The sequence below is a fragment of the Anser brachyrhynchus genome (genome assembly GCF_964034855.1).
Source record: "Anser brachyrhynchus genome assembly, contig: SCAFFOLD_120, whole genome shotgun sequence".
In the NCBI taxonomy this organism is placed as follows: Eukaryota; Metazoa; Chordata; class Aves; order Anseriformes; family Anatidae; genus Anser; species Anser brachyrhynchus.
In genome coordinates, this window is record NW_027663910.1 from 280306 (window position 1) to 303738 (window position 23433).

The 23433-nt window shown below is 60.7% G+C and overlaps 1 protein-coding gene across 1 annotated transcript; it reads left to right on the forward strand.

The window, feature by feature from the left end:
- Positions 1–4653: 4653 nt before the first annotated feature.
- Positions 4654–20221, forward strand: LOC308186667 (adenylate cyclase type 10-like; the record flags this gene model as incomplete). The annotated part of the gene is made up of 23 exons (XM_080608787.1): positions 4654–4804; positions 5060–5164; positions 7343–7381; positions 7715–7858; positions 8615–8817; positions 9281–9374; positions 9690–9778; positions 10350–10541; positions 10757–10878; positions 11505–11581; positions 12391–12580; positions 13500–13692; positions 14021–14107; positions 14561–14733; positions 15521–15657; positions 16299–16430; positions 17026–17280; positions 17425–17763; positions 17982–18033; positions 18282–18504; positions 18875–18982; positions 19156–19268; positions 20008–20221. 23 exons carry the CDS (start codon positions 4654–4656, stop codon positions 20219–20221), a joined length of 3432 nt encoding a protein of 1143 aa, XP_080464913.1.
- Between the last annotated feature and the right edge of the window lie 3212 nt (positions 20222–23433).

Below are 23433 nucleotides of genomic sequence, written 5' to 3' on the forward strand. Positions count from 1 at the left end.
GAGGGCGGCGTGTGGGGCTGGATGTGGGGCAGGGAGAGGCCCCTCCGCTCTGGCCCTTTGTGTGGGTGGAGGCGCAGCAAGGGCAAAACGGCTGTGGTGGGCCTGGTGCACGCACGGAGGGGCTCCGCACCTTTCTTCTGGATTCAGGAGCTTCGGCCCCAGGGTGAGGCACGTTCAGAGGGAGCCTTGCTAACAGCCCGTGCCCCTGATGCGCAGGCCCTCCTGAGGGGTGTTGCCCCCTCAAGCGACCGCTCAGCTTAGAAATCCCCACCTGAGCCACACACTGGTTCTGGTCATGCAGGTGGAAGAAGAGGGGGAGGAGGGTGCTCTGCACTTGCTTCTTCATCTCCGTTTCATGGGTGCCCTCTGCCACCTCCATGGCATCCTTGCAGAGAAGGATGGAGAGCTCTCTCACGCAGCTGGACTCCTGGTGAGACAGAACAAGTGAGGACCTCAGTCCAGGCTCTTCCGAGCTCACAGTGAGCAAGGGGTCGGTGTGGCTGATAGGGAGACACGCTCCTGGCTCCCACTCTGCAGTGAGCTGTGGTAGGTAAGGCCGAGCGTGCAGGCAGTGCAAAATGGCTCAAGACGCAGGAAGGGCAAGGCAGTGGGTTGCAGATGCTCCACCCTGGGGCTGGCAAGGGGACACGTGGCAAGGGGAGAAGCTGCCACGGGCAGCGAGGGGCCGAGGAGAAGTTGCCGTTGTGGAGCACACGTCTGCAGGGCTCTGCACAGGGAGGGACTGCCCCAGCCGGAGAGCCCAAGAAGCACCAAGCAAAACGTTTCCAGCACGTGCCCAGGGGTCGTGGTGGGAGAAGAATTCGCAGGCCAGTGAGACATGCGGAGAGGGACGCACCACCCCCAGGCCACGTTCACGTGTCCCGTGGCCACGCTGGCCAAACCTCCGGCTTGCCCACCAGCCTTACGTTTTCAAAGAGGGGCAGGAGCCTCTCCGGCAGCTGCAGAGCGATGGGGCCAGCCACCTGCCCATCTGCCAGGCGGAGTGCGTTGCGGAGGACAGTCAGGGCCTTCATACTGATGGCGCCGTCGGCATCCTGCAGTTGCTGCATGACCTCTGGCAGCAGGCCTTGCAGAGTTACTGCCTGCATGAAACACAGCAGTTCTTTTTCAGGATCACCGAGGACCACTCCAGCAGAAGCCCTTTGCTTACAGCGGGCGCAGCCCAGGGCAGAGGTCTGTCTCCAGGCCAGCACGGAGCATGCTGAGGCCCCTCGGGACAGAAGGCTGCTGCGTTGGGTTGCAGAAGCAGCCACTTGTGTCAGCCTGGCCCCGTGTGGGGGCTCATCGTCCCAACCTCAGCAGGATGACTGCTCTGAGTAGAGTGCTCCTGCAGCTGAGGCAGCCCCGCGCTGGCTGGCCTGGGGCCTGGCATTGACCTCTTCCTGGCACAGCAGGAGGTGCCTTTGAGCGGACACCGGTGCCGCTCTCCTCGTGCTGCACAGTCCAGGGGCTGGCCAGAAGCGCTCAGGGGCCGATGAAGAAGGCAGTGAGAGCAGTGGAGCCACTACCGCCCCTCCCGATTCCTGGCAAAGTCCAAGCAAGCCTCTGCGGGCAACAGCGCCTGCAGGCCAGCCCCAGGTGGGTGCCGCCACTTGGCCCAGATGCCCCCACTCACTGTCTTGGGTCTCGTAGGCAGCACGACGACGCTTGTGACCGCCATCCTACGCAGCACCAAGGACTGACTGTGCATGTGTGACTGAAGAAGGGTCAGGATGCAGTCATCGATGTGCTGCTCAAAGTCTACGCAGTCCAGCAACTGAAAGACACTCAGCAGGCCCGTGAGAGCCTGGCCCAGCCGGCAGGACTCCTGGCAGTACGCTGAATCACCCCTCCCACACAGCTCGGGGCAAGGGCCCCGGAGCCAGTCACAGCTCTGCCTCGCGGCACGCAGCGCAGCTCCCTCGCCTGCTGCTTCTGCCCGCTGAACCACTTGCAGCCTTTTGCTCCCCGGACTTTCGGAAGAGGTTGTGTGCAGGGAGCTGCCCCCCAGGACGGACAAAATGCAAATGCTTCAGGCCCGGTCCCTCAGTGGAAAAGGCCCCAGTGACTGGGAGGAGAGCGCAGTCACCAGCCCAGCTCCATCAGACTGGCAACTTGGCCCCTCCCCTATCTGCCAGACAGCCCAGAGTTTCAAGACACCTTGGAGAGGCACCACTTGCTGCTAGGCCCTACCTCCGTGAAGACAGCCATGGCGACGATCTCCTTGTGCTTCTGTCTCTGGCAGAGACCCGTGACTGCCTCTTCAAACATCGAGGCACAGTAGAGTGGTGCTTTGCTTCGCAGAGCCCTGGCCAGGGGAAGAACGCATTGGTAGCACCAAGCTGGGCAAACGAACCTCCTTGGGACTGCGCTGCCAGCGCTAGCTGCTATCCCATGGGCCAGGCCAGGGCAAGGCTTGCATTTCTGCGCTCTGCTTCAGCAGCTGGTGCTATCCGCTTGAGGAGAGGCCGCCCGCCCTTCGCCATACACCTTGCCTTTGCAAGCATGGAGGGTGACGAGCATAGATGTGCTCGGTTTACTGAGAGACGCCCCGCCTACACACAAGTTGTGGCCTTCCAACAGATGCCATTTCCTGACCGCTTTGGATCCCCAGGCCCCCGGGCCTTCCCATGCTCGCTGGCCACCCTTCCGGCTGCTCTGCCACACAGCTGCAGCGCAGGCTGCGGCACTGCCTGCAGAGCCAGCCCCAGCACTCTCCTGTCCCGCTGGTCTCCGAGGAAGGGGCGCTTTGGAAGGTGACACGTCCTGCGAGTCCTCCTCCTGCACCGGGCAACAGCAGCCCTTCTCCCAGGAACTCTCAGAGGCAGCGGCATGGAAATCACAGAATGGACCATAGAATGGCTCGGGTCGGAAGGGACCTTAAAGATCAAAGCGGCCACTCCCCCTGTCGGTCTCTTCTGAGATCCCTCCGTCACCAGCGCTCAGGGTCAGCGTTGTCCCTCGGACCCCTGGGCACACCCCAGCAGCCACGAGGAAGGGGATCACGTGGGGCCCTCCACCTCCGGGAGAAGAATGCCAGGGGAGACAAGGACAACTGATGAGGCGCTCACCTAGTCAGCACAGCGACACCTGTGTGGAAGGTCTCAGGGCTTAAAAGCATGTCCCAGCCACCCTGCGTCTGGATGTCTTCAACCAAAGCGGCACCCTTCAGGTGCTGGAAAAGCGCTCTCATGGTCATCACAGCAGTCCTGCATGCAGAGCACAGCGTGCGTCACATGTGGAGCCCCGGCCCTGGCTCTGGCCTGGGGCACAGACCTGGCAGTGGGGATGGAGCACCTGAGAAAGCTGCCCGGGGGCCACATGCGCTCCCCCGTCTGACTGCTGCTCATGCTGAAGTCCTGCAGCGTGCACTCGTGGGTGAAGGAGATCTGGAAGAGCACGGCAACGTAGAACTTGTGGAACAGGGACTGCGCAACGCCTTTGCTGGAGGGCAGCTGGAAGATCTTGTGCATGGCACTGGTTACCTGCAGAAAACAGCCAGGCGCAGCTCTCAGTGCACGGATGTCCCTGCAGCACTGTCAGAGACACCAGGGCAGAGCCTGCTGCCTGGCTGCCTGGCCTGGGGCCCAGCCCCAGCGACTCTCTGGGGTCGGCTCTGCTTTGTGTCACGGGCAAGCCAGCTTTTCGTATCCAGAGCAAAGGCCCCAGCAGTCCCCGGGGGTCCTGCCAGCTGCCCTGGGCTCCCTGGGCCACACCTTGCAGCCTGCTTGGGCCAGGGAGCCGCCCGGCCCCGGGCTGCCCAGCAAGGCAGGAGCAGGTGGGGAGGGAGGAGGACGGAGAGTGGCAGCGCCGGGGCGGGCTCCGTGCCTGTGCGCAGTGGGGCCCCAGCAGTGCACGTGGCCCTGCTGGGCTCTGGCTCCCGGGCCTCCTGACTGGGGAGCCCCAGGGGAGGCTGTCGTTCGGGAACAGGGGAAGAGTGGAGGAGGGGACGGGGAGGGGAGTGCAGCCCCGCTGGGGGTGAGCGAGGCCTGCTCCAGGAACTCACAGCCCAGGAGCGGACGCAGCTGTGCTGTGGGCCGAAGCCATCGTGCTCAGGCCCTGTGTGTTGCATCAGCAGGCTTCTCAGCACGTCCTCTGCAACGCGGGGCTCGGAGACCATCGTCTGCCACATGGCCGTGGCAACCCTGCAGAGACAAAGCATGCTGTCGGTGGGGCCACCCCAGCCACCGCCCCTCGGCCTGTGCCGGCCCTGGGCGTCCTGAGCTGTGCCAGAGGTGGATGGGTGGGCCCCATACCCATCGCACCACGGGAAGGCCTCCAGCAGGCCCTGGACCGCATGCTCGGGGTCCAAGGAGGTGATCTGGAAAAGGGTCCTGTTCAGGCTGTCCAGGAGTGACTCCTTGCTGACCGACACCAGGCAGTCATGGATGATCTGCATGACCCATGGCACCTGGACGAGAGACGAGGGAGAATGGAGCAGAGCACAGCCATGGCCCCAGCTGCCACCAGCAAATGCTTCCCTCCTGTGGCTCTTTGCCAGCCCCACCTTAAATCCCCACCTGAGCCACACACTGGTTCTAGTCATGCAGGTAGAAGAAGAGGGGGAGGAGGGTGCTCTGCACTTGCTTCTTGCAAGGTACCGCAGGGCGGTACCATGGGGGCACTTGCCCCCGGTACCACAGGGCGCTGATCATGGCATCTGCCTGGGAGAGGAAATACCTGTACTCTGAGCTGGGGAAAAGAGCTGTGCTCCTCCCCGATCTCCGTCTTTCTGAGGACTTCATCTGGGACAACTTGGTCCCCAAGGTTATCGTGGAAGTGCTGTTCTTAGCGGATTTTGCAGGTGGGCTGGGCACGGTGGAGCCTCCACAGAAACGAGCCATTGGGGCACACCAGGCCCTCGGGAGCCCTGGCCCGTAGATGGCACAGCTATCTTGGCACCGTTGAGGACTCCTGCTGTGATGGCTAAAGAGAGCATGGGTTGGCTTCTCTTGCGATGCAGCGACTGACGGGCGCTTGGGCTTGGCAGAACGGGACTGGCTGCCAGGTCCTTTGGCCCACGTAGACATGTCCTGATCTCTGTGTGTCCTTCCTGCAGGTTTCACTGCGTTTTCAGAGAAGTGCGTCCAGCAGAGCGGCGCAGACAGAGGTGCTGACGAGCTGGCGCAAACGCTCAATGACTACAAGTGTGACGTTTTGGAGGGTAAGAGCCATGCTGCCAGGCTGTTGGACATCGTGCCCTGAGGCTGCTTGCCGAGGGCAGAGGCAGCCTTGCTGCTCCGCCTGCTCCTGCCTCCTTGGAAGGGCTGTGGAGCTCACTGCGGCCTGGGGGGACAGTGGGAGCCGTGGGGCTGCCGTGGCGAGGCAGGAGCGCAGCAGGTCTCTTCTGCTGCCCACTGTGACCAGGGAGGCCCAGCGGACTGGAGGCTGGCAGACGTGCCTCCAGGCGACAGGAAGGGCTGGAAGGACTTTCCAGGGAATTACAGGCCTGTCAGTCTGACGTCGGTATCAGGGCAGGTTACGGAGCAGGTGATCCTGAGTGCTGTGACACGGCACGTGCGTGTGCCTCCAATGGAGGGATCAGAAGCAGCCGGCATGGGGTTTTGAAGGCTCGGTCCCTCCTGACTACCCTGATCAACTATGACAAGGTGACCCGCTTAGTAGAGGAGGGAGAGGCTCTGGACGTTGTCTGCCTGGCTTTTTATAAAGCGTTTCATACCGCTGCCCACAGTATTCTCCCGGAGAAACTGGCTGCTCATATATATGCTGCCTGGGCGTATGTACTGTTTGCTGAGTAAAGAAGTGGCTGGATGGCTGGGCTCAAAGAGTCCTAGCAAGTGGCATTCAATCCAGGTTCAATCCAGTTGGTGGCTGGACACCAGTGGCATTCTCCAGGGCTCTGTACCAGGGCCTTTTTTGTTTAACATTTTCATCAGTGACCAGGAGGGAGGAGGGGATTGAATGCACCCTCCATCAGTAAGTTTGCAGACGATTCCAAGTTAGGCACGATGGTTGACTGGCTTGAGGGTGGGAAGGCTTTGCCGAGGTGGGCTGGGCCAAGTCCAGCCACGTGCCACTGAACAAGGCTAAGTGCTGGGTCCTGTGCTTGGCTCACAGCAACCTAATGCAGCCGCATAGGCCTGGGGAAGGGTGGCTGGAAATGTGCCCAGTAGAAAAGGATGTGGGGTTGCTGGTCGGCGGCCAGCTGAACATGTGCCAGCAGCGTGCGCGGGTGTCTAGAAAGGCCGATGGCATCCCGGCCTGCATGAGAACTAGTGTGGCCAGCAGGGCTAGGGAAGTGATAGCTCTTGGACACGGCAGCGGTGAGCCCGCACCTCGAATACTGCGTTCAGTTTGGGGCCCCGACCGCAAGAAGGATGTTTGAGTCGCTTGCGTGTGTACAGAGAAGAGCATCAAAGCCGGTGAAGGGACTAGAAAACAGGAGTTACGAGGAGCGGCTGAGGGCATTGTGGTTGTTTAGTCTGGAGAAGAGGAGGCTGAGGGGAGACCTCACTGCGCTTTCCACCTCCTTGCAAGGAGGCTGCAGCGCGGAGGCAGTCGGTCTCTTTTCTCAGGTGAGAAGAGATAGGCCATTAGGAGAGGGTCTCAATTTGGGGCAGGTTGTGCTTGGGTCGGGTATTAGGAAGAATTTCTTCATGGAGGGTGTGGTCGAGCATTGGAACAGCCTGCCCAGTTAAGTGATGGAGTCCCAGTCCCTGCAGCTATTTAAGAGATGCGTGGACATGGCACTAAGGTACATGGTTTAGTGCTGGGGACTCAGTAGGCCAGGTGGATGGTCGGACTTGATGATCTCGAAGGCCTTTTCCAACCTAGATCGTTCTCTGATTGCATGAGCAAGGGGACACCCTCTTTCTCAGCATCTGCCTCTGTGCTTGCAGAGAGACAGTTCCAGTTCCACGATGGAACACCGCTTTGGTGCCATTAGGACCCCGGGCAGGCTGGGGGCATCCAGTGAGTGCCAGTGTGCCAGTGACCTAGGGATGCTGGCACTGACATCTGTGTGTGGCCCTCATGAGCCCCTTATCCTGGGGGATGTCTCTGACCGTGAGCATGTGGTGGCCACCACTTTGGCAGCATTTGCAAGTGTCCCCGCTCAGAGACCTTCACCAGGCATCTGGACGTGGCCCCAGGCAGGTGGCTCTGGGTGGCTCGGCTTGAGTGGAGACGGGGGTGCGGGACTGGAGCAGATAATCTCCAGAGGTGCCTTCCAGCTTGCAGCGTACTGTGCTTGTGTAGCATCCCACGGCACTGCCTCCCAGCTCGCTGTGCAGGGGCCAGGGCTGTGGCCACAGTGGCTTGCCCCACGGCTTCCAGAAGAAGGCACCCCCATAACTCTGCCTTCCCTTCTCTTTCTCCGCAGATGTGCTGGATTTTGGAGGAGACATCCTGAAGTTTGGAGGTGTGTCCTTAGGAGGAGGCTGCCTCCGTGTCCTGCTGCTGTGCAGTGTTTCCCGCGGGAGCCGCTTGCTCTGTGCTCTGGCGTGATGGAGCAGCTCTCTGGCCGCTGCAGCTGCGGAGGAGTGCCGGGCAGAGGGTCCCCCCGCCACCCACCCTCTTCCTCTGCCGCCCTGGCTGGTGCTGTGGCTGGCCCGGCAGAGGGGAGGGGTCCCTGTGGCCAGGGTGCCGTCCCTCAGGAGGATGCCCTCCCACAAGCCCATCTTCCTCTGCACGCCGGCTGGCCGCTTGCTGCTGTCCCTCAGGAGAGCCTTCACCTTCCCCTCCCTTTCCCCAGGGGATGCTGTGCTGGTGCTGTGGAGAGCATCGGAAGCTCAGCTGCCTCAGACCATCGGCCTGGTGCTGCAGTGTTGCCAGCAAATCCAGAAGAAGCATGGCACTCGTGACACGCACGTGGGTGTGAAGCTCCAGCTGAAGATAGGTATGGGCGCTGCTGGGTCAGCTGTGCCACGTGCACAGCCCTGGCACTCTCCAGTGCTGCTGGCTGCTTCTTGCCTCCAGAGCAAGGCCGGCACCTCTGCAGGGGCCAGCGCCAATGGAAAGCCTCCCCTGCCAGCATTCCACACCGAGTCCCTGCACAGGCACTTTTGCCCTGCCTGCCGCTTGGGTAAGGCACGCGTCGGCTCTGGGAAGCTGCCTCATGTTCCGGCAGCCAAGCAGCCAAGGGTTGGTGTTGCTGAGAAGGATTGTCGCAAATGAGCAGGCGACAGCAGCGGACTGCAGCCTTCCTTACATCACCTGTGTCTCCCTGCTTGCTTTTGTTCCACCTCTTCACCTCATCTTCACCTCAAGCTCCACCCTTCCCCACTATCTGAGAGCCTCCCATCTTTCCTCAAGCAGACAGCTACAACCTGCGTGCCATCAAAAAGAGCAGGCACTGATCAAACCTGCTGTTCTGCTGGGCTGGTGGCACAGGCAGCAGGGTGAGATGCCCGGCAGTGCCAACACATCGTCAGCGTCGACTTCTTTGGTGTCTTTGCAGACACCAATTCTAATTTACAGTAGAATATCTAATGTAAATCTCCTTCTTTTTAGTCTAAAACCATTACTCCTCCCCCCTCCCTAATGCCCGTCTCCAGGCTGGGTTTCAGCTGAGCTGCTGGCCAGCTGAGGTGCTGGGGGGCCATAGAGGTCAAAAGCTCCCCGGTGTCAGTGCTTCTTCTCGCTCTCTCCCCAGGGATCTCCGCAGGGCAAATGACCTTACTGACTGCCGGAGACAGGGAGCAGCATTACTTCATCTGCAGCCAGGCCCTGGATGAAGTTATGGAGGCCCAAAACCTTGCGGTTAAAAGTGAAGTGATCCTCTCACCCACCTGCTGGGAGCTGTGTGAGCAGGAACAGATCCAGACCAAGCTTCTTGGTGGCAAACGGTCTCTGAAGGTAGGTGGACGGGTTGGCCTCTAGAGCCTTTCTGAAGACCCGCACCCGGAAGGGAAGGAGGCAGGTGCTAGAAGGCTGAGGCGCTGGACGTGGAGAGAGTTGTAGCCGTAAGGGTTGGTGGAGAGCTGAAGCAGTTGCCCTTCCACCTCAGGGGTATCTCTGGGTTGTGTTTGCTTGGCGTGAGGGGCCGAGGGAAGCACGGGAAGGGTCTGGGCCCCACCAGCAATGTCCCCCGTGGGTCGCCGCAGCTGTCCTTGAGAGCTGGGGCATGCTTGGGTGATGCCTGCGTGGCTCTGGTCCTTCTGAGGAGGCACTTCTGTCCCAGCTGAAAATCCAGAGAAGTGGGCTTGCTGCACCAAGAGCTTCTGCCCTTCTCTGGAAAGTGAGAGTGGAGGGGCCGGCTGTGTCTCCTGGGGCTCCTTGGGGCGGCCAGTGGCAGTACTTTCCTTCTGCGTGTCTGCAGGTTCTGAGGATGGAGCACAGGTCTGGATCGGAACGCCAAGATGCTGCAGGCCGCTTTGACCAACACGCGAAGATGCGGCATTTGGAAAGGATAAGTGAGTCCCTGCTTCACCGTGTTCTGGGACTGGCGGGAAAAATGGGGCCTGCCTGCTTCAGAGTTCCAGGGAGGAACTCCCTCTGCCCTCTTCCACCTTTCAGTCGACGTTCGTGCCTTTGGCCCTCCTGTGCTTCAGCTGAGGCTGTCGCTGCCGCCCCCTCCTGCCAGGGGACGGCTCCGGCCGAGCAGCTGCAGAGGGGAGCAGGAGGAAACACCAAAGAATCTCTGCTCTGCTTTGCCCAGCGCCAGCCCCGTCTTTCAGCCCCCTTCTAGTCCCGTCCTGCCAGTGAAGGCCTGCGTTTGCTTCCCTTAGGGCAACGAAGGCCAGCTCTTATCATGTCCAGTGATCGAAAAGTGGCAGCAAGGCTGAAGAAGCACATACCGGCAGCCGCTCTCAGGAAGGTAAGGCCACCGCTGCTGGAGGCTGCATTTTGGGAGGGCAGAAGAAGGTGTGCATTGCAGGGGTGGAGCTCTCGTGAAAACAGACAAACGAAAGGAAAAGCAGCCTGAGGCGGGAACCCAGGGGAACTGACGCCAGGGCTAGTGGTGCTGCATGTGCCAGGAAACTGCCCGTTTTGTGCTGCTCCTCAAAGAGGCGCGGGTGGCGGGAGGTGGCCTTCCCTCTGCCTTTTCCACGACTCTTGTTCTGGACGTGCTGTGGGCACGAGGCGAGGACAAGCGGGCGAGTCTGCTCAAGTCCCTGGGACGTGCCAGAGGGTCGCCCCTCGCGGCCGTACTTGTCACAAGATGGGGTGTTGCTGGAACATTCCCCTCCTTTGTCGTTTGTGCTATGACTGTGCTATGACCTGCCTGCCGCGGGCTGGCCTGCGATTGGCACCGAGCAGAGGACTTACCCTTCCTCCAGTAGTACCTGGTATTGCGAGCACGCCTGCTCTCCCTTGGTGTATGGCACGGGCCCAGAGGAACCCCCGGGAGAACAGGCTGGCAAAGCTGTCGTGCTCTTCCCTTCCAGATGGATGAGGATGTGCCGCTGCACCTGTGGTCTGAGCTACGGCCAGTCACCAGCCTCTTTGTCCAGCTGCAGTTTTCTGCAGAGGCCAGCTTACTGGATCTTAGGAGGGGCCTCTCTAACGCCAACAGGATCATTTCAGCAATCCTCAGTCCTCACAAGGGCGAAATCAACAAAAGCCTCCTGTTTGATAAGGTGAGCGTGGGGGAGCAATCCCACCCCCAGAGGGTGGCCCTTGTCTGTTTAGTGGAGAGGGACTGAGAAGCAGCTCTGCCTTGCCGGTGGGATCAGTCCTCTGTGGCTTTGTGTTGACCTGCAGCTGTGCTGGTCTCCCTGGCGACTGCAGCGGAACGACATTAGCTGCTGGCCATGGGCACTGTAACCAGATGTGTTGCATCCGTCCTCTGCAGGGCTGCACGTTCCTCTGTGTGTTGGGACTGTCTGGAGCAAAGCTGCAGCACGAGAGCATCCATGCCTTGGAAAGCGCTCTTCAGATCGTCAGCATGTGCTCCGCGTCGCTGAGGAAACTTGAGTGAGTGTGTGGCAGCGTTGCAGGGCGTGCGTGCTGCCTGGGACAGCGCAAGGGGGCTGACCAGCAAGAGACGTGGCCTCCTGGCTTGGCCTCCTTTGTCCCTGGCAGGATTGAGGCAGCACCCTGAGAGGCAGCAGGCGGCCCCTGGGCTTAGCTCAGGGCAGCCAGGCGCAGGCCCTCCAAGCAGAGCCTGCCAGTCGTGGTGCTGGAGCGAGCCCTCACCAGGGCACGAGGCTCCTTGGTGCCAGAGGCAGGCCCCTCTGGGCAACAGGGCCAGGAACAGGGCTCGGGCCCAGCCCCGTGATCTCAAGCCGCTGGCATTGTAGGTGCTCTGTGGGCAGCACCTGCTTTCCTCCACTAATGAGAGGGGCTGTGGCCTGCTGCAGGTCGCAGCCATCGTGCCTCAGGGGAAGGGTCCAAGCCATCTTGCGTGCGCCCTCCCCGTGTCCCTTGTGAGCGGGGTGTGTTGCGCCCCGAGCTCTCCAAGTCCCCAAGACACGCACTGGCTGTGGGACAGCAGGTGGCCCTGGCTGGCGCCAAGGGGAGATGTGGGAAGGGGCGGAGCGGGGCGAGCAGGTCTGCGCCTGGGGCGCCACTGACTTTGCGCTTCTCTCCCCGTGTGCCAGGGCAGTGTCCGTTGGGGTCACCAGCGGGACGGTGTTCTGCGGCCTCTGTGGCCACCCTGAGAGGGCCGAACATACAGGTACCGCACCTTAGTCTGAAGAGTGGGAGGCTGGCGTGGGTGCGCTTAAGGATGTCAGTCATGAAGAGACGGGCAGGCTGGGGCAAGCACATATGCCACAGGCTGCTGGTGGCGGCCCAGATGGCACCGGTCTCCACCTGAGGTGGGAGAATGGGCTCAGAGACTTGTGGTTCCCGCTGGGTCCGCTTGCCCTGCCGCTGGGTTGACCTGTGCCTGAGGGTGTAGTCCCAAAGCTGGGGAAAAAAAAAACACAAGGAAACCTTGAGGAATATAGGGAGGCCTTGAGCTAGCAGAAGCAAGGAAGATATGGGATAAAAGGTAAAAACAAGAAGGAGAACAACAGCTCCAGACTGACCTATAGTAACCTTTTGCTCATTAAGGGTCATAAACATATTAAAAAACATACCCATCAAAATGCTAATGTATGCTGATGTGGGATTTGGTGTCCCCTCCTCCCCCGCTCTTCCTCTGTAATGTGCAAACTCCGTAGACATAAGTTAGGTGAGCTGTAATAGCCAATCAAAAGTAGCCAAAGAGATAGCTTTCACAAGTTTGCTGTGTATAAATAACGGTGATTCAAGTCTGAAGTGTGCTGGCTTTGCAAAAGATCGCCAAGCACCTGACTCTGCAGAGTTATATAATTAGTTATTTAATTAAAAGACCTTCGTGTGGATTTCAGCTCTGTGTGCTTATTGGTGCAGTCCACTGGGCATGCACCTATGGACAACAAGGGGAAGTAGCCCTTGGCCTTGAAGGGTGGGGCAAGGCCGCTTTCCTAACCATGTCAACGTGTTCTCTCTCTGTGGCAGTGATTGGCCATAAGGTGAACTTGGCTGCACGCTTGATGGTGCACTACCCTAGGCTGGTGTCCTGTGATGAAGCCACCTCCGCAGCCTCTCGCCTGCCCGGTTGCTTCTTCAAGGAGTTGCCGGAGACAAAGCTGAAAGGCGTTACCAATCCCGGCCATATCTATCAATATGTGGGAATCGCCGAGAAGTGGTGAGTGTCTTCCGAGCCATCTGGATGGGGGCACAGGGACCCCAAGGGTGCAACCTTGGCCGGCAAAGAGGAGCTGTGCAGCAAGAGACCAGCCTGGTCTCCCGCAGACATCCCTTCCCCGTGGCCAGGAAGATTCAAAGGCCTGGCACGGGTCTGCTTTGTACCTCTCTGCCTTTCTGTCTCCTGCTGCTAAGAGAGCCGGGAGTGATGCCAGTGGGGTGGGGAAGGTTGTCCTGGCTTTGGAGACGCACGCTAGCCGTGCAGGCTTTGTCCAAGCGGCTTTCCGCTGGGCTCCCTGCGCTGTGCTTGCTCCACTACGTGCAAGGCTACGGCAGAGGTCATTCTGACGCAAGGAGGAATTTTTTCCCAGCTCCTTCTGCGCAGGAAGCTTTGGGTCAGTCATGTCGCCCTGGGGAAAGGTGGGCCACTGGGCCACTCTTCCTCCTGTCTGCCTGCTCAGTTCTCAGGTGTCCCTCTGGGCCATGGTTGGAGGACCTTTTGAATGTTAACGTTGCTGTCTCTTGAAAACTATCAAAAGACTTGAGCCAAAGGTGCCAGATGCTTGGTGTCCTGAGCCACTAAGTGACACAGGTCCTCCTTTCCAAGAGGCTTCTTTTGCTTGTCCAGGGTGGCAAAGCAGTCTACTAGCCTACAGCACACCCCGGCTTCTTTGCCCCATCTGGGTTTTCTTTGGTTTTGGCCTCTGGCGAGGCCTCTGGCCTCTGGCCTGACGTTCGTGGAAGACTGCGATGCCTCTGCCCTGTGCCTGGCCCTCCTCCCCCACCCCCGGGACTGCGCACCCTGCGTTCCTTTGCAGTAAGAACCAGGCGGCGTGAATCTCTAGCTCTCCTGTCTTGGCAGGCGTGGGCTACTGGGGGCCTTTTCTGCAGCTCAGGTGCCTTTTGCTTTTGCACCGCAGGGTTGTCACCGTGGAACTGACCGAGGCCAACGTGAGGCAGCCCTTCTCTGCCATCCGTATGCTGGTGGCCAGGGCTCTGGGCCTGCAGGCGGGTGAAACGTGCGAGGACAGGCAGCGCACCCTGCAGGCCAAGCTCCAAGGGGCGATAGAAGAGAGCAGATATTGCCTCCTCAATGACATTCTCCTCGTCAAGGTGGGAGCGAGAGGGTGAGACTGCCTCCTGAGGTAGTCTGGTTGTTGTCTGGGTGTTCCGCTGGGCAGGCTTAGCTCCGGGCTGGGAGCCGCGGGGCTCATAGCACCGCGTTCTGATTCCTGGGTCCGGGGAGGCTCCCTGTCTGTGGTGACTTCATGTCCTGCGCATGAGCCAGGTGTCTTGGTCAGCACCCTGGAAAGGCCAGTGAAGAGAGGCTCGTGTTGACCTCATGCAAAAGCAGAGGCGCTTTGTTCTGCCGTCGAGCTTGGTGGATAGGCATGCCTGGTCCCAGGATGATGTTTCTTTCTGACTCTGCTTTCCCGTCCAGTTTGCCGTCCCGGACAAGATTCGCAAGATGCATGACACTCCAAGGAAAAGGGAGTTGCACCTGACTTGTATGCAAGTGCTACAGAAGGTGAGCGTTCCTCCTTCCACCTGGGTCAGAGAAAGAAAACAACCCTGCCCGCTGCAGGCTCCACATCAGAGCGGCCTGAGTGGGCAGCAGGACGATGTGCCAGGGTCATCGCCCTTCAGGGCCCAGGAGCCCCTCCTCCCAGAAGCCCCTCTCGAGCCCTCCCCATATGCCTAGTAGCTCGCCTCCTGTTAAGTTGGAGGGTATGTGCCCTGGAGGAGGATTGACGCCTTCTGCGTTCCTTTGCCCAAGTTCCCTCCTTCAGAAGGGCAAGTGGTGCTTGAGGAGACCTTAAAGTCTCGCAGAAATGAACAGCCAGTAAGCTTCTGAAGAGGGAAGCGGCTGGGGAGAGACTTCTGAGTATTCTCCGTCTCCGGAGAGAGGGGCTACATTTCCTCCCCTAGAAGACGCTTGAGAATCCACCAGACCCCACACAGAACCGTCTGCTTTTTTCAGACCCTTGGAGGAGAATTCGGCATATTTGTCATCGACAACGCCCACTTCATCGACCCTGCCTCCTGGATTATCATGTGGCCCGTGCTCCAAAGCGTCACGCTCTTCATGGTCATGAGCTTAGCTCCTGGCCACGAGAGAACGGAGAGCTTTTTCAAAGCTGCAGCACAATGTCTGTGAGCACAATGTCCCAGAGAATCAGCTGTCTTCATCTGGAAGAGCTGAAACCTGCAGCTGTGGTGCAGAAAGCCTGCCAGGACCTTGGAGTGGTCAGCATCCCCAGGGATCTAGCAAGGTATGTTGCAGGCCAGGGAGTTCTTCCGGAGGGGCTGGACCTACGCCGCCCACGGAAGGAAGTCGCCCCGCAGGAAAGGAAGCACGGGGCCTTCTGGCAGCATCCTTGACTCCAGCAAGGACCTGGGTTTCTCCTTAAGACTCACCACAGCAGGCGGGAGCTAAGAATAGGCAGCTCCCAAGATGCAGCACGCGGGCAGTGACAGCCCTTTGCTGTTGCAGAGGAGGGAGGGCAAGGCAGGGAGGAAAGGGGAGAGAAGAGGAGAGAGGAGAGCAGAGGGAGGTGGGTGCCCAAGCCTTAGCGTGGCTGAGGCGTGCAAAAGGCTTTGACCTATGTGGCCAGGCTGCAGGAGGGATTCCCAGGAGCAGGGGTCCAGCCAGCTGCCAGAGCAGATCTGGGCTCCTGAGGACAGGGAAGGTCAGGCTTGCTGCGTTGTGCTTTGGACATTGTCCACGACCATTTCCCCACGGACTCCAGCAAACGGTGTAGGGTCAGGGGGTCCCAAACGCCCAAGCCAGTGGGAGGACCGCCCCCTTCTGAAGTGCGCCGTAGCTGTGACGAAGAGGCTGGTTACCCTGTGAGGCTGAGTGACTCGCCGCCCGCCCATCAGAACTGTGTCGCACCGTACTTCCCTGGTGTTGGTCACTGCTGGCTCTGCTCCTGCCCAGGTTCCTGATCCAAAGAAGCTCTGGCATCCCATATTACTGCGAGGAACTGCTGCGCTGCCTGCGTTGCAACAACATGCGCTTGTTCCGCACTGGGAGGCAGGACAAAAAAGCAGAGGACGACTGGGAGGGCTTGATCGGTAAGCACTCTTGTTGCGCACTGGCTAGATGCTGTTGCACCTCCCTCCCCCCCGCACGACCGTGTCCTGTGGCTCTCCAGTGAGTCTGGGCAGAGTCCGATCTGGCAGCAGGACAGAACTTGATCTGGCTGAGGCGTGGGCTCCCGCACACCTTGCTGTCACCTTGGCAAGCCACCAGCTCCCTTGAGAAGAAAGCCCTTCTGCAGGAGAGGGACAGACCTGGGAAACTGTAATCCAAAACCATAAATGCCCGCAAAGGCGCTGGGAACTGAGGAGCTTGGCAGTAATGCAAGAGCACTAATTGCAAGAGCAATGCCAAGCAGAGTGCTGTTGCCCTGGGGACAGCCTGCATGGGCTTTGCTTTTTGGATTATCACCGGCAATTTCCCTGGCTGTGGGAGGTAGCGCGGTCAAAGGCAGCAACTACTGCGTTCTGTCGCGGGACGTTCATTCAGTACAGCTGGGCAGCTGGTGTGAAGGCGGAAAAAGAGTTGCAAGGGCGATGCAGACAAAAACACTGCAGTGGAAACCGGTTTGCCCCGCTCACTGACCGCATTCGGTGCGGGCCATGAAGCGCACCCGACCGTGACAGGTTGGACTTGCCCCACCTTGTTCATGCGCTCCCTCTCTCTCTCTCCCCAGCTTCTGCAGTCGAGACTTCACACCTCGTCTCAGCCACCTCAAGCTCCAGTGCTGGGAATAACAGCGGCAGGGTCTGCACCATCAGACCAGACGTCAGCCTGGAGACCACCGTGCTGCCGGCCACCTTGAAAGGTGAGCGGCTGAGTTCGCGGCTGTGCTGGGGTCCTTTCCTGGGGTGCACATGAGAGAGGGGCTGGGCATCGGCATGCTGCGGAGTCACCCGCTCAGCCGGGGGGTCCGTGCCAGGAAAGCGACTCCGGTCTGAGCAGAAAGAGCTCTGTGCTTAAGGGCACAGATGTCCCCCTCCGGGCTGTGGACCAGCTGTGAGCCTACCTGTGAGGCGCACAGCAGTTGCGGGGAGCTCCAAGTCCAGCTCTGAGGTGGTGAAAGCGCTCTCTGTTCTCTGTGTGCACTGCTGGGCGTCAGCCTAGTTCAGCTCTGCTAGGTCGCATCGCGGGTCGCATGTACCCGCAGGATCGTGCCCTCCCCATCCTTGGTGGAGGAGCGCTTGTCTGGGTCTCTCTTATCCCTGGGCCTTGTGGCCTGTGGTTGCCGGAGGAGTGGAGCCATCCTGAAGACATTCCCCTGGGCTGCGATTGCCCAGCAGGTGCCATCTTGAGGAAGAGAGGCCAAAGTCTACCCTGTTTCCCGTGGTGGAACTGTCCAGCCTCTCCAAGCTCAGGCTCTGGGACACAAAAGAGAGAGACGTTTTGCTTCTTCTTGACAGAGATTGCGCTGGCTGAGCTGGACCGGATCACGCTGAAGAAGCAGATGGCTTTGAAGTTTGCGGCCATCACAGGGCCGGTGTTTACCACCCAGCTGCTGGCTCACATCCTGCCCACCTGCATCAGGCAGCAGATGAATTACTTGTTGGACGTGCTGGTGAGCGACAACATCATTAAGTGGCTGAAGGACACAGGGGTGCCCAGAGACGTCCAAGATGCTGGAGAGGAGCCGTCCACCTCTCAGCAGGCAGGGAGCGGTAAGTGGTGGCAGTAACGTAGACCCAGGAGCGCTGTAGCTGAAAGGGGCCTTCCCCCACCAGCTTTGCGCAGAGGGAAATTCCCAGCGGCTGTTGAGAATGCCTCTACCACTCTGTCTGAGGCCACGATCCATTGCCTTGCAGGGGCGGAGAGGCCGTCTATGAGCGAGGAGACCACAGAGTGGCGGGCTGGCGTCCTGGCCTTCTGTGCCCCGCTGCTGCGGGAGGCAGCCTACGAGCTGTGGCCCGAGAGACAGAGGGCCAACGCGCAGCGCAAGCGTGCTGCGTTCCTGGAGAAGCACGCGCACAAATGCCGGAGCTGCCACGGAGGGGACTTTGTGGCCTTCCACCGCTTTGCCGTCCCCAGTCCCCAGGATGGGGAAAACTGCCAGGGCTCTGCGGACGAGGATGACTGGCACAGCTGGGAGGCCTTGGTGCTCGCTGGAGAACAGCTGAAGAAGGACAGGAGTCACACCCCTGAGGGTAGGCTGTGTGCGTGCTGCGGAGCCCCCTCCCTCTGGAAGCCCAGGCCCATGTGCTGGGGACCTGGTGGGCCCCAGCTTGCCAGGGATGAGCCAGGGGACGAGGATGATCACCGCAGCTCTTGTGCCCTGGGTCTGCTCGGCAGGAGCCTTGCAAGCCCGCAGCTCTTAGCCCGGGCTACGTGGGGAGGTCCTTGACACGCTCTCTCTTCTTCCCAGGTAGTGCAAATGCCCTGCAGCAGCAGCAGGCTTTCTCGGAGGAGGAGTTGAGGTGAGGAGACAAGGTTCTGATGATTGTGGAAACCAGTGAGCTCCAGAGCAGACAGATGGAGCTCTGCCGTTTGGCTGCTGGCTGGGACTCCAGCTCTGGGACGAGGAGGCTGGCTGTGGGGTGGGAGCTGGGATGAGACAGCAGGAAACTGGGCTTTTGTTGCTACCTGTAGGGAGAGCAGGGTCATCTCAGGTGATGCTCATCCGCTCTTTGCTCTCTTCTTTTCCTGGCATCCTGCCGCTGACCAGAGCGTCAGAGCGGTTTCCACCAGCGGGCGAGTGGACAACTGCGCAGCCCAGCAGGACCGAAGAGAAGGACGGTGGCGAGTGTTCCTGCAAATGCGAAGCCATCATCGAATCAGTGCTTGTGCCTTTGGCTCGCCACTATGTGGCAATAGGCAACGCTCCCCGAGCCTTCTATTACCTGCTGGAGTGTGCGGCTGCCTACCTGCACGTCTCCAACAGCTACATGGTGAGTGGCCCTGCTTGCCAGCACGCACCGCACCTGGAGTCCACTGCAACAGGACACGCCGGCTAAGGGGCCTCCCAAAAGAAACAGCAGGGGCAGAGCCGGACTGTTTCCTGCGCTTTGCCTCTCCCGCAGCAAGAGACACGGGGCACTCAAGCAGGCCCGTCAGCACAAGCTGCTTTACCTGGGAGGCGGTCTGAAGGCTCCCTTGGTGCCTGAGCTCCGAGCCCACGGGGCACTGTGCTAGGGCAGGGATCGCGTGGGGAGATGCGGGCCCTCCTAAGGCAGGTGCTACAGGAGGCAAGAGGGAAGGACGGAACTGGCCAGGGGCTCTGCACCGATGCTCACCTGCTGCCTGTGTGCTTGCTCAAAGGCCCTTATGAAGCTGAACGAAGCGGAGGCCCTGAGGAACTCCATGGAGAAGACAGCAACTGCGTTAGACTGCCTTGAAGAGGCGACCTTCTTCAGCCTCAAAGGGGAGGTAAAGCGGCAGGGTGACGCAGAGGGGTGTCCTGGAGGATGGAGCCGGATGCTTTCCCTTCTTGCAGGGGGCGTCCCTGCTATAGGCAGCCCCTGGTACATTTCTGCAGCCTCTGCAGGAGGAGAGGCTTGGGAAAGCGGTCCGTGTCTGCCCGTCTCCCTCTTCCTGTGCAGGTCTGCTGTAATCTAGGATGCGTGAGGCTGGCCAAGAAAACGACCAGGCGGGCGCTGAGCCTTCTGAAAAAGCAATTCCCTCAGACGCGCGCCGGAGCCTTTGTCAAGTCTCTGTGGGAAAGGTTTCAGGGTGCTCTTTGTGCCCCAAACAGAAGAACACCCTCCCTTCCGCCAGAGGCTCGGTAAGCAGCAGAAGGGAGCACATGGGAAAGGAAGAGTATTCTGGTGCCAGGCATTCAGGCCCAGGCCTGCCTGGACTTCAGGCCATACCTACGCTGTCCCATAGCTCATTAGCAGGACCGAGGCATTAAGGCACGACGTGTGAGTCAAACAGCGGGCAGTGCAGCCTCACGCTGCCCCCCTGTGCGGTCCCTGGGCCGTTGGGTAGAAAGCAGCTTGTGCCGAGGGATGCACCTGCTGGCACGTTTCGGATGAGGCCAGGGGTGCCTGGGAACAGAGAGATGTGAACAGGGAGGACGGGCTTAACAAGGGAAGGAAGGCAGTCTGGAGTGACCTCCAGGGACGGGATGGGGTTGGGTTAAGGTGTGCGTGCGGGGCGGGGAGCGTGATGATGAGGAGGCGCAGAGTTGCGATAGTCCTTCTCCTGCTGGTGCCTGGCATCACTTCCCCCCCCCTCGGTGCCGTAGTGCCAGCACACCCTCTGTAGCGGTCGGCTGCCCCTGGCAGCACTTCTTCATTTGCGCACTTCCATGCCGGCAGCCCTTCCAGCACCAGCTCCCTTCCTCTGAGGAGGCGGACGTGTCTCAGCCGCCACCCCACTTTCCCCTGCCCAGCCTGACTTGGTGCTCTACAGCCGTGCCTCTGGGCTCAGCAGTTTCTCTTGTGTGCCAGGAGGAAGAAGCTCGCCTGGATGCTTCAGCAGACCCGCTGCCTCTCCTTACTGGGGCACCTCTACAGCCTGGAGGGCACATCAGGAGGACGGAGGTTCTCCCGCCTGGCAGCTCTCATGAAAGCCAACAGGGACGGGAGAATGGACTCCTCTCAGGAAGAAGACTCCCTCTCCGCCAACTGCCTTTGCGTCCCTCCTCTTCTTAGTGTGTCTTAATAAAACATCTGTTGTCTTACGGTGGTGGTTGTCGGGGCTCGCCAGGGGAGGTTCAGGTTGGAAATAAGAAGAAAGTTCTTCTCAGAAAGGGAGAGCTCGCTCCCACAGCGAGAGATGCGGGGCACTGAAGAAGGCCCGTCAGCACAAGCTGCATTGCCGGGGAGGCGGTCTGAAGGCTCCCTTGGGGCCCGTGTGGGCACCTGGAGGGAGACGGCATGGTCAGGGTGGGACACGGGCAGCTGCCAGGGGCTGGCACCGGTCTGCAGGGCAGGCAGAGCGCTGCTGCCACCGTGCCAGCATTGGCCTCAAGACCGGGGCGGGGAGCCACGGGCCAGGCTGCTCTGTGCCCACAGAGGCCCGTCCCACCCCCACTGGGGGGCACAGAACCCCCAGCGCTGTTGCGACCGCTGGGCTGGTGCCCGGGCAGCTCAGCCTTCCCCCCCTCCCCGCCCCACTGGGTGTCCCCTCGCCTTCTTCTCCGCTCCCAGTTTGCCATCGGGCAGGTGCCTCCCCTCCAGCCTTGCTCAGGGCAGGTATTTCCTCCCCGAGACGGCGTGGGGTGCGTTTTTCTGCCGTTTCCCTTTGTGGGTTTCCGGGAAAACGGTTTGGGAAGAGGGAGAGGCACAGGCACAGGGAGAGGAGAGGAACGGCACGGGGGGGCGTTCCGGAGTCCCCGCGGGGTCAGGTGGGCTGCTCCGTCCCGAGGCATGCTGGGAGCTGTAGTCCTGTCTGCAGCTCCCTTCCCAGGCTGGTGGGGCTGGAGGCCGTGCTGGCTCCTGCAAGCCCTGGCAGGGGCTGCACCCCTCTGCGTGGCCCAGGGCACTGTGCGGGCCAGGGTTTCTGCAGTGAGCACGCTGGCAGCTCCAGGGTGCTCATGCCCAAGAGAGCAAGGGAGCATTCAGCCTAGACATCTGGCGGGTCCCTGTGCGTAACATGGGGTCGACAACTGTTGGGCGCCACACCACTGGCCTCAGACACCTGCACGCACAGCTGGGATGCCCGTGAAAACTCTAGTGCCTAGGTATCCGTGGCTACGCACCACTGCTGAGCACTGCTGGGAGCAGGCAGGGCGGGCCTGGAAAACGCCCGTGCCCACCTTCTCGGCCCCTGACAGCTCTAGGGCTGCAGGAAGCCTCCCAGCGGGCTGTTCTGTGGAGGGCGGCGTGTGGGGCTGGATGTGGGGCAGGGAGAGGCCCCTCCGCTCTGGCCCTTTGTGTGGGTGGAGGCGCAGCAAGGGCAAAACGGCTGTGGTGGGCCTGGTGCACGCACGGAGGGGCTCCGCACCTTTCTTCTGGATTCAGGAGCTTCGGCCCCAGGGTGAGGCACGTTCAGAGGGAGCCTTGCTAACAGCCCGTGCCCCTGATGCGCAGGCCCTCCTGAGGGGTGTTGCCCCCTCAAGCGACCGCTCAGCTTAGAAATCCCCACCTGAGCCACACACTGGTTCTGGTCATGCAGGTGGAAGAAGAGCGGGAGGAGGGTGCTCTGCACTTGCTTCTTCATCTCCGTTTCATGGGTGCCCTCTGCCACCTCCATGGCATCCTTGCAGAGAAGGATGGAGAGCTCTCTCACGCAGCTGGACTCCTGGTGAGACAGAACAAGTGAGGACCTCAGTCCAGGCTCTTCCGAGCTCACAGTGAGCAAGGGGTCGGTGTGGCTGATAGGGAGACACGCTCCTGGCTCCCACTCTGCAGTGAGCTGTGGTAGGTAAGGCCGAGCGTGCAGGCAGTGCAAAATGGCTCAAGACGCAGGAAGGGCAAGGCAGTGGGTTGCAGATGCTCCACCCTGGGGCTGGCAAGGGGACACGTGGCAAGGGGAGAAGCTGCCACGGGCAGCGAGGGGCCGAGGAGAAGTTGCCGTTGTGGAGCACACGTCTGCAGGGCTCTGCACAGGGAGGGACTGCCCCAGCCGGAGAGCCCAAGAAGCACCAAGCAAAACGTTTCCAGCACGTGCCCAGGGGTCGTGGTGGGAGAAGAATTCGCAGGCCAGTGAGACATGCGGAGAGGGACGCACCACCCCCAGGCCACGTTCACGTGTCCCGTGGCCACGCTGGCCAAACCTCCGGCTTGCCCACCAGCCTTACGTTTTCAAAGAGGGGCAGGAGCCTCTCCGGCAGCTGCAGAGCGATGGGGCCAGCCACCTGCCCATCTGCCAGGCGGAGTGCGTTGCGGAGGACAGTCAGGGCCTTCATACTGATGGCGCCGTCGGCATCCTGCAGTTGCTGCATGACCTCTGGCAGCAGGCCTTGCAGAGTTACTGCCTGCATGAAACACAGCAGTTCTTTTTCAGGATCACCGAGGACCACTCCAGCAGAAGCCCTTTGCTTACAGCGGGCGCAGCCCAGGGCAGAGGTCTGTCTCCAGGCCAGCACGGAGCATGCTGAGGCCCCTCGGGACAGAAGGCTGCTGCGTTGGGTTGCAGAAGCAGCCACTTGTGTCAGCCTGGCCCCGTGTGGGGGCTCATCGTCCCAACCTCAGCAGGATGACTGCTCTGGGTAGAGTGCTCCTGCAGCTGAGGCAGCCCCGCGCTGGCTGGCCTGGGGCCTGGCATTGACCTCTACCTGGCACAGCAGGAGATGCCTTTGAGCGGACACCGGTGCCGCTCTCCTCGTGCTGCACAGTCCAGGGGCTGGCCAGAAGCGCTCAGGGGCCGATGAAGAAGGCAGTGAGAGCAGTGGAGCCACTACCGCCCCTCCCGATTCCTGGCAAAGTCCAAACAAGCCTCTGCGGGCAACAGCGCCTGCAGGCCAGCCCCAGGTGGGTGCCGCCACTTGGCCCAGATGCCCCCACTCACTGTCTTGGGTCTCGTAGGCAGCACGACGACGCTTGTGACCGCCATCCTACGCAGCACCAAGGACTGACTGTGCATGTGTGACTGAAGAAGGGTCAGGATGCAGTCATCGATGTGCTGCTCAAAGTCTACGCAGTCCAGCAACTGAAAGACACTCAGCAGGCCCGTGAGAGCCTGGCCCAGCCGGCAGGACTCCTGGCAGTACGCTGAATCACCCCTCCCACACAGCTCGGGGCAAGGGCCCCGGAGCCAGTCACAGCTCTGCCTCGCGGCACGTAGCGCAGCTCCCTCGCCTGCTGCTTCTGCCCGCTGAACCACTTGCAGCCTTTTGCTCCCCGGACTTTCGGAAGAGGTTGTGTGCAGGGAGCTGCCCCCCAGGACGGACAAAATGCAAATGCTTCAGGCCCGGTCCCTCAGTGGAAAAG